A 9,969-nucleotide genomic window follows, 5' to 3' on the forward strand; every position below is an offset into this window, starting at 1 on the left:
GATAACACACTTGGAAAGGACTACAAACTAATAAGCACAAAATGCATTCTCTTCATATTTCCTGAAAATTAATTCCATTAGAAAGAATTTCATAGAAAAGCATTAAAACACAGACCATGCATAACAACACAAGTTCACACCTCCTTTTCCTTGCTCTTATATGAAACTGCAAACAGCAAATAAACACCATCATACAAGCCAACCCCCTTCAACAGCTCACCAACAGGGCTTCTTAAATTAAATCCCTCATGTGTTGGCATGTAGAGGAACTGTGCCTTTTAGCTATGGCATTTCTCAATACAGATCAAAATCAGCTTTGAAAGGATCCTATTTTTGTATGTTTCCCATTTTCCACATAAATACAGTTATAGAACACACTATTAGAAGCATTTATTTGGGCATTTCAAACTAATGTTACACAGGGAAAAACAGAGTTATCTGCAATTACCACCAGTGTGTAGTGCAGCCCTGTGAAATATTAAGCCTGTGTGTGAAGAAATAACTGTAATCCTCATAGAGTTAATATTGCAGCATGAACTAAAGGTGATGGACAACTTTTTGCTACAGCTAACTTCTGGAAGCCTGCCTTCTCTCTGAAGCTTGAATTGAGGAAGCACAATAATGGATATTGAGTAGTATGTTACACAAATGTATGCATTTCCATAAATTATGTTGGCAGTTTCTGCTCATCTCTGTAGACATCTGTTCACATGCCAAAGCAGCTCCCTTAGCACACAGGAAGAATTCCTCCTAATCTGAAAGAGGAGCAGTGCAGCATGAAGGGACACAGCTCAGCATCAAGGCTTACTTACCTTCTGCTCCAAGCAAAAAGGAGTAGAAGCTCAGGAAGTTGGTACTGAGGTACAGCCATCCTTGACAGGGCACTCTGCCCTTCCAGTAACTGCATGAGTAGTAGGTAATCAACTTCTCCTGCTCTGGCAATCCAAAGCACTTCTCAAACTTCATAAGGCCTTCACGAAACTTCTCAGGATCATCTTCTCTTACAAAAGAATATTTTCCCTCTTCAGCAATCAAACCCTACAACAAAAAAATCACATTACTTTATGCATGTGTCCATGTGGGTGGTTGTCATATATGCACCTGCATGCACACAGCACAGCATTCTTCCAACAGGAGAGCAAGTTTTAGAAGGGGAAGAAGAGTCTGAGAATCAAATCAAGGTCACAAATAAAATGTGCTATTTCAGACTCATCCTCCAAGTCTCCAACACAGCTTAGGCAAGACACACATTCCTGTATCTCCTCCTCTGAAACAGACATATTTTCCTCACTTAATCCCAAGAGTTCCTGGGCTAAATATTTAGCATATATGGAGAAAAAAAAAAAAAAAAGAGACCATATGCTTCCCAGGCACTGTTAAAATTACTGTGAAATAATTTATCAACAGTTTTAGACCACTATGTAAAGGCATTTGATGTGTCATTTACTAAGTGGAGTTTATGTCCAACAATCTTACTTAGCTATGGGGCAGAGACACAGGAACAATGGCACATGTTAAAGTGAGGAGTCACATGCTACTCAATCAGAACAGGCAGCATTGCAAAGCTGTGCTTGAATATTCTATAGAGAACATATTATTTGTGTACAGTTAAAGGAAAAAGAATACTTAGCCTTTCCCAATTATGCCTGTTACTTACTCTTATCTTTCCCTGGACAAAGCTCGTAATGTCTTCATTTGAATCAAACACTGATAGAGTCTTCATAACATTGTGCTCCAGCCACTCCCAATGTTCTGTTATTTCTTCTCTGCTGGATCCTATTGAGAAAGAAAGTATTACTTTAAATTAGGACAGACTTCAATCATTTCACCAAAACTATTCATCAAGAGAATACTTAGCAAATTCCTGAGTCACAGAGCAATTTAGATACACAAGTCAAAATCACAAGTCTTAAATTTCTTGTTACCTCTTGTGAACACTGAAAATGTATTCAGTGTACATGAAACATATGCACTGCTGTGTTTTTATCTTTCAAGTCCTTTATGCAGCTCTATTTCTGGCCATTAAATCCAAAAGCATCTCAGCTTTGTCAACATTATGTGGCTCAGTGCAGAAGCCTGAGTTGGACTGACAGCTCCTTCCTGTCAGCAGCACCTCCCCAACACAGACAGCACAGCACCACTGCCACACTCCCAGTTTAACAGGCCAGAATATGGGAAATGTGAGACCAAACCCACGAGGCTCAGCAGGAAATTAAATCTGTGCCTTTGATATCCTCAGCTTTGATCACTGGCCCACAACAGTTTCCAGAGCAGAACTTCAAGACTCAGGCCTGCTGTGCAAAATCCCTTACACGTGTGAGGATGTACAGCAAACATCACTGGAACCAGGGAGGCAGCAAGGACTGAGATGCCACGAGTGAAACTGCAGGGTTTCAGCACATTCAAAACAGAGTCAGTGCTTTAAATGCAGTGAGCACCATCAGATGCTGGGGGACAGTGAAAGAACTTACACAGGTTTGAATAAAGGCATTCTAGAATGTAAATTAATTTATTCTCCACAAGAATGCTCACCAATCAAAGCAGGCAGTGTGATCATATATGTTGATACCCTCAAGCAAGAACACACCTTGAACAATTGCTTTTTTCTCAGCTTACTTTGTAAAGGGTAATTAACCAACTTTCAATGCACTCCATAGAATTAAAGTGGCCCTGTGAATGAATAAAAATTGCTCTAAATATAGTTAAATAAACTGTATTACACTGGGTGGATTTGCAGCTACACTTAACAAATTATATGAAGAGTAATTAACATAGCAATTACATCTCAAAAGTAATTCTTTCTCTCAGACTACACATGTAGGCCAATTATTTGAGTCACAATGTGAATCAGAGGCACAGAGGTGACCTAGAAATAAGGAAAGTTTTTTGTCATTATCTAAATGGTTTAAGAGCATTGTTTCAGACCCGTAATATGTAATAGCAGGAACAAAGTGTCAACCTTTGAATTTCTTCACAGAAGAAACAATCTAACACAATTAGAACAATTCTATTATGTAGCTTTCTGTTGTAAAGTGTATCTATGCCTCACAAAATCTATATAAATTCAGCCCTAAAATGAAGATTGCCCTTTGTATTTTCCCAAGGGCTGACCTGATGGCAGTAGAATTCCCCAGAGGACACTTCTAACATGCATATTACTTTTTGATAGCCTATCACCAAGACTGACTTCTTCAGAAGTGGCCCTGAAATGTTATTAATTATCAATTCACAAACTGTTCAAATTCTTTAAGGCTGCTCTTTTAAAGTGACATAAATTAAAGCCACAAGAACAAATCCGTATTTACTTTTCCATTCCCTGTTGATTAGTAACACAACATGAGAAAGAGATAGAACTTGTACTACAAGAGCAACAGATAGAAGGAAGAATTCATCTCTGACCATGACTGTGAACCTGCATGTTTTAACATGCAGAGACAAAGCAAACAAAAATATTAGGATAAGCATCTACTGTTACTCCTACCTACAGCACAGTTTGGAATAAGCTGAGATGAGCTGGGACCATCTCCTGAACTGTGTCAAGTTATCCTTGCACCTTTCAAAAGAAAACATTGTGCCTCTGTCACTGACACAGTGCCCAAAGGCTTTGGTATCTGAAGGGCTCCTGCAGAAATCAGGCAATAAAAAGGTGGAATAGGAAGAGTCCACAGATCTATTCTGAAAAACCGGAACCACACTGTGCTGTCAAGCTCAGGCTTGCAAATGCTTTTAAACCATTTAGAGGTCATGAGAAGGAGTGGCAATGTGAGAGGAGTAAGGCAAGGAGGAGCCCCAGGCGCTGCAGCTGCTGTGCCCGGGCTGGTACGTACCGCACGCGATGGACCAGTACACCTGCGAGTCGGGCGTCTGGTGCAGGATGCGGAACGGGGCCACCTTGGACGTGGAGTCCAGCACTGCATCCAATGTTCCCACAAGGAGACCTGGTGTGTCCAAGAAAAGTACACAGCACAGTGAAACTTGAGTTCTGAAATGCACACTCCCCTCTGATTCCTTCCTTGGGGAGCAGGAACGCTGCCCAAGTAAGGACTAATGAACTCTGAGAAAATAAAAAGCACAATTGAGAAGAACACAAAGTATTCCCAGAGGAACTTCTCTGGGATGTGATATTTTGATCCAGTAAAAGCCATGAGGCACAAATGAGGGTGAGGAAGTTTCTTGAGATGGCCCCTGTGAAGTGACAGCCATGCAGTATGTGTGAAAGCAGAGCACAACCAGGGCAGTCCCAGCCTTCAGTGGGCACAACCAGTAATTGAACTACCTCTTAATTAGTCAGTTACTGTTGTTCTGTTTTCCAGGCACAGGAAAGAGCCCTTCAAGACCATAATTGGCTGTCACCTCCCTGCCACTAAGTATTGAATTAGCTCCCATTAAATAGGGTTCAGAAGAAAATATACTAATTTCACTAAAAAGATAAACTTCATCTCTCCAGAACCAGGACAAAAACATTGTCTGGGAAAATGAGGGTGCATTTCATAATGACTCAAAACCATTCTCTCTCACTGTGCAGTAGAAAAGATATTAGCCTAGATATCTTAATCGATCCTTTAAAATCTAAAAATCAGGAAATTCTAAAAGAAGAAAAATCAATACTGAAAGAACAATTGAAACTTTTGGTTCCTGATGCACCATAAAATCTTTTCTTGTTACAACAGAAACAAAAATACAATTAACAGGATCTTATGCTTCTTTCCTGCATTTCCTATGTTTGCCCCCTTCTAGCATGGCCACAGAAACAGAAAATTCAATTGAAGCAAAGTTACCAAAGCAATCACACTGGGCTCTTAGTCTCCTACAGAAGAACAGAAAAATAAGAGATGAGATTACCCAAAAAATCATGATACAATTACTCAAGGAGCTGCTGTAAAGTCTGTTTCAGCAACCTGTTGAGATCGTGGAGGAAAAGCATTCCAAATAAATGCCAGTAGAGAGCTGGAATACAAAACTAACATAGCCCTTACAGAACCTTTATATCTTTAAATACCCTTCCCTGTTTAACAGAAAATGATTTTTTGATTTTGGTTTTTAATATTCTGTAGAAGCACTAGATTTAGACAACTTCAAATGCATCCCTCAAAAGTTATTTTGGAATTTTTATGTTGGCTACTTTGGGACTTTGGGTTTCACTTTCTTTCCATTAACCCCCTCCCAAATTATGAAAAATATAAATTGTGAAAGAATACAAGGAAACAAAATAAAGCAGAATTTATAAGTCTAGACACTTATCCTCAGAGCATGGTCTTCCTGAGGATACACTTTCAGCATAGAGCCTGTGGGACTACATCACTGTGGCTATTCAAGTTTCAAATGTCTTTGCTTCTCCTCAAAAACATGGAAGTAAATAATTACAACAAACCACCAAAAAACCCCCAAAACCAACAAGAAAAACAAAGCAAAACCACACAAAAAAAACCAAACAAAAAATCCACAACCAGAGCAGCACATTACATCTCTGGTTTTGTCTGCAATTAACAGATTGTAAACTGCTGTTGGAAAGTAGAATTATTTTGTAGTTCCTGACTGAAGACAGACATTGAATAAGTAACAACATTTATGTCTGTTTAAGCAGCTTTTGCTTATTGAATGAGTCATGACACTGAGCTGATCTCAAAGATGGCTTTGCTTCAGCAAATATTGCATTATTTCATTCACAAATCTCCTAATAATATTTTCTGTAGTACAAGGATATTATTCACCATTTATAAGGCTAACTCAGCTTGAGCCAATGGTTAGCACAGTGCACTAGAAAGGAGCACTCCCAAAATGCCATCACAGCTCCTGTCTCCTTGGAAGGTCATCAGATTTCAGACACAATGAACTGTACCAGGTGAGTATCCATCACCTCAGCATTGCCAGTCATGAATGGGATCCAGACTACAGGTTAGAGCCCCTTAGTACAGAACAAACTAATTCCATGGCTATGGACACTGCCATAACTGTGAGGAACAAGCAGAGGCTCACTCATCTTCTCATCCTAGTCCTGAAAGTCCTCCACAAGCTGCCAGTGTTTGGAATTCTGCATTATTGGTCAGGGTTGCTGTATCCTCAAGTTCTTGTGTGTTTCTCCCCAGGCACTCCCTTGGATTGCTATTTCCCAATGGGAACCAAGGGACAACTTACAGGGGGTCCTTACTTCCATCTCTGCCTAAAACTAGAGTTTTTCCTGAGGATTCCACCTAATCATCCTCCTGCTTTGCTCAGAGAATGACTTCAGTTGTATCTATGAAAAGTGATGCACACTTATATGGAAAAAAGGCTCCGCTTTTAGAAAACATTCTCAGTTTCATAGCTGCCTGAGTAAAACAACTGGGAAATACCTAGATGTTTCACTAAATAGAGTAAAATACTCTAGAAACCAAAATAAAGGGCAAGGATCCAGAACAGCTTTGAAATACAGATGTGTCATTCCCAAGATATCTCTAAAAGACTTGGTTAGAAAAATATCAACATTAGCTCAGAGACATGTCACAAAAAAAACAGCATTGAAATTTCAGTAAAAGGTTGGAACCTTGTGACACCAAATACTCATGTGCAAAACTACTCCCAGCATACCCATCTCCTAATCAAGGTCCTTCCTAAACCAGAAGCAAAGCTAGAGCTCTGTGACCAGCATGCTTCATCTCACTAGACCTGAGTTACAGCACACATATTCACAACTATATTCTTATCCATCCACTCTGAAAACCTGATCAGCTCTCCCAGAGTGGCTCTGCAGGAGACAGAACAACCAGAGGACATGTCAGACAGCACACTTTGGGACTGCCCTCTGCATGATGAATTATTCACCCAAGGGAGCACCACTCAGACAGGTTACAGCATCTGAATCCTTCAGGAGCTCTAAAACAGAGAATGAAGTCTGAAGCTAAGCAGGTAAACATCTGCAGGGAGGGAGGCAAGGCTGAGCACAGTCAGGACAAGGTTGTTGGACCTGTTCACAAGTCATCCACACAAGCAAACTCAGAAGGGTGGTGTGTGTGCACACAAGCCACAACAGCTCCCTGTGTCACCTACAGACCACAAACTGGTCCTGCCCCTGTCAGTCCAGAGGGGTCTTACAAACAAACCCAACTGCAGACTGCATTCTATTCCTAGGACAGCACCAGAATTCCCAGCCTTCCTCCAGGTAAGCACCTCTGTTGACATCTGTCTTTTGCTCCTTTGTCTGTACCTTTCTCCAGGTACTGGCTGCTTCCCCAAAACTTCCCTCCTTAGAGCCTGTCCTGCCCACTGTACTCCTGTACCTTTGGGAATCCTTAGTCACCTTCCCATTAGTGCTATTCAAACCCTGCAGCACTGCCCATCTTTGTCTCCACTCCTGTCCTCAGGCATTGTGACTCTTCCCTTGTGACTCCTGCACTGCTGCCTCCCTCTTTTCACTCCTCAGTGCTGCCAGTCACCTCAGGCCTGGTCTCACCAGCTGTAAAATGCTCTCCAGGAGAACAGGATTGTACATTTGGGATGATTTCATAACACAGCAGCTGTGCTTTGCTTTTTCCTAAAGAAGTGCTAATTTTCTCAAGCGACATGCAGCAATATCAAATTAATGCTGGCTTATACCTAGGAGGTTTGAATATTTCCAAACCTGCTAACACAAATGTAATTGCAGTTTTATGCAACTGTCTTGTTAATCTTTCTTAATCACAATTTTAATTCAAGAACATCTCACTCCTTTTGTTTCTGTCCAGGGAAAAAGGTAACTTGCACAGAAGAATCTAAGAATTTACAGGAAAAGTTGCAGAAATAAAATGTGCAATGCTACAGCAAAAAAAAAGCATACTACAGCAACTATCCCATCCAAGTGTTTTTCCCACACTGTCAACAGCCACCAAGAGCAGGAGAGCAGTTACAGAAACCTCACCTTCACCAAAACCCAAAGGGCACTTGCAGGGCCAGCTGTCTACCCAGCTGTAAGCCTATGAGGAGGTTTTCAGAAGAACAACTTATTCCAGTTCTCATTGTTCCACTTTAATCACAATCCTTCAATGAATTTTATCATGCAGAAAGTGAACCTTCATAGCAACTTGGTTTCCTTGGCTTACAAATAAATCAAGGTAGAGAACAGGCCATCAAGCCTGATCCCCACAAGACTTCCAAGCTCACAATATATCACCCTTAGTTCTAAGCCAAGGCCTGACATCACCTATCTGCTTATAATACTATGATATGCATAGCAACCTGGGATTTTGGGATGCTTTCTTTCACACTTTTCACATGCCCTGCCAGTGGTTCAGATGCCAATGAAGAATGCCCCACCTCCAGCTGCAAGGGCCATTTCTATATCTGAAATTCACCAGCCAGAAGTTTGCACTTTGCGGTTTTATTCAATAAAATTAATAAATGTTCCCACACGACAATTATACCTTATGTTTAACACAGCTTGCTTCAGGATGACACGAATTAGAGAAAGCCTAGAAAAGCTACAGAAATGCAAAACACTCGAGAACCACATCCCACTGGGGAATGACTTTCTGCTGATTCCCTGTAGCATTTCTCCTTGACAGGGTCAATGACAGACGCACCAGTCTCTGGAGGAGTCGGTTCTAGTCAGAATAGCTGCCACTATCACAGAGGTCTCAGCAGCAGCTGGGGCCCCTGCAGTGCCTGATGATACAATCAGGAAAGAATTATAAATAGAAACTCAGCTCCATACCTTGAAGTTCTCATGGAATAAACTTTATTAAGCGATGATCAATTTCCTGTCCCACTCCTCTGTCACTCTCCTGACCCACCAAATCACCTGCTTGCTTTTAAAAGAGCAATCCGAAATGCCTGAGCAGGAGTTCATCTCAAGCAGCCCCAGAAAAAGGGATTTGGAAACGAGCATCTTGCCAGCAAAGCAAGACAGATCAGTCCTTCTTCAGACGCGTCCACTTGCACCGAGCTGCCCATGAGCCGTGCGGGGCTCCGCCGGAGCAGAGGCTCCGCAGCCGGTGCCGGGGCTGCGCTGCCCACGGTGCCCCGGGCATGCGGAGCGCCCGCCGCCCCAGCCCTGCCCGCTGCCCGTGCCCGCCGGACCCCGCTGCCCTGGCAAAGGAAGGCGGGAAGAGCCCCATGAGAAACCCAGGAAGGGCCGGGGCTCCAGAACCCGAGCGGGTCCCCTTCCCACTCCTCTGGCTGGGAGTCCTGGGGCTGACAGACCCCGTCCTCCCGCTCCAGCCCTGCCCTGGCCCCACGGGGGCAGTACCTGCTAGCCCGCCTCCGCCCTCCTCGCCATAGCCCCGCCGCCTCTGCAGCACGAAGTACTGGTTGGAGCGCTCCTGCACCCACAGCTTGAGGGCATTTTTCAGCAGCACCTCCTCGGGCTTCAGCCACATCGCGCGGCCCCTCACGGCGCAGCGCTTCCAGCGCCGTGCCCGCTCCGCGCTCGCAACCGCGGTGCCAGGCAGGGGAAGGCGGCGCTCCCAAAGCATGGTGGGGGCTGTAGTCCTTACCGCCAGGGAGCCGCTCTGCACTGCTGCAATAGGACTACAACTCCCGTCGGCTGTGCGCTCCCCTGCCGCGGGACTACAGCTCCCGTCGGGTCCTGCGCGCTCCGTGCCGCGTGGCGGGGCGGGGGTGCTCCGCCCCGTTAGCCCCGGCGGCCTGTTCCGGATCGGGGATCCCGGCTGTGTGTGCCCCGGAGCAGGGATCTGGGGTCCCTAGTCCCGCCTGTGTGTGCCCCGAAGCGGGGGCGGGGGTCCGGGCCGTGCGGTGTCCCGGAGCGGGGAGCGGGGCCGGGGTCCCGTATCTCGGCTGTGTGCCCGGGGAGGGGATCGGGGGTGCCGGGTCCCAGCTGTGCGGTGCCCCGGAGCAGGGATCGGGGGTCCCTAGCCCCGGCTGTGTGCCCGGGGCGGCTCCTGTGCTCTCCCGCACACAGCCCTGCCCCGGCGCGGCTGAAGCCTTCGTGCCCGCTCTGCCCATGGCACGAGTCCCGTTTTCAGTTCTGGCCAAGCCTGAGCCCATTCTCAGACAGAC

The 9,969-nt window shown here is 44.5% G+C and overlaps 1 protein-coding gene across 1 annotated transcript in view; it reads right to left on the minus strand.

Moving 5' to 3' along the window:
- Positions 1–9,393, minus strand: part of TBC1D8B (TBC1 domain family member 8B) — a 29,080-nt gene extending 19,687 nt beyond the window's left edge. Inside the window, exons 1-4 of the mRNA XM_054641541.2 lie at positions 9,200–9,393; positions 3,828–3,938; positions 1,658–1,776; positions 813–1,038 (exon numbers count right to left, since the gene is read on the minus strand). Of these exons, the coding sequence (XP_054497516.2) occupies positions 813–1,038; positions 1,658–1,776; positions 3,828–3,938; positions 9,200–9,329 (586 nt within the window). The 5' untranslated portion in view covers positions 9,330–9,393. The remainder of the gene's footprint in view (positions 1–812; positions 1,039–1,657; positions 1,777–3,827; positions 3,939–9,199) is intronic.
- Between the last annotated feature and the right edge of the window lie 576 nt (positions 9,394–9,969).

The sequence above is a fragment of the Agelaius phoeniceus genome, chromosome 14, assembly GCF_051311805.1.
Source record: "Agelaius phoeniceus isolate bAgePho1 chromosome 14, bAgePho1.hap1, whole genome shotgun sequence".
NCBI classification, from domain to species: Eukaryota; Metazoa; Chordata; class Aves; order Passeriformes; family Icteridae; genus Agelaius; species Agelaius phoeniceus.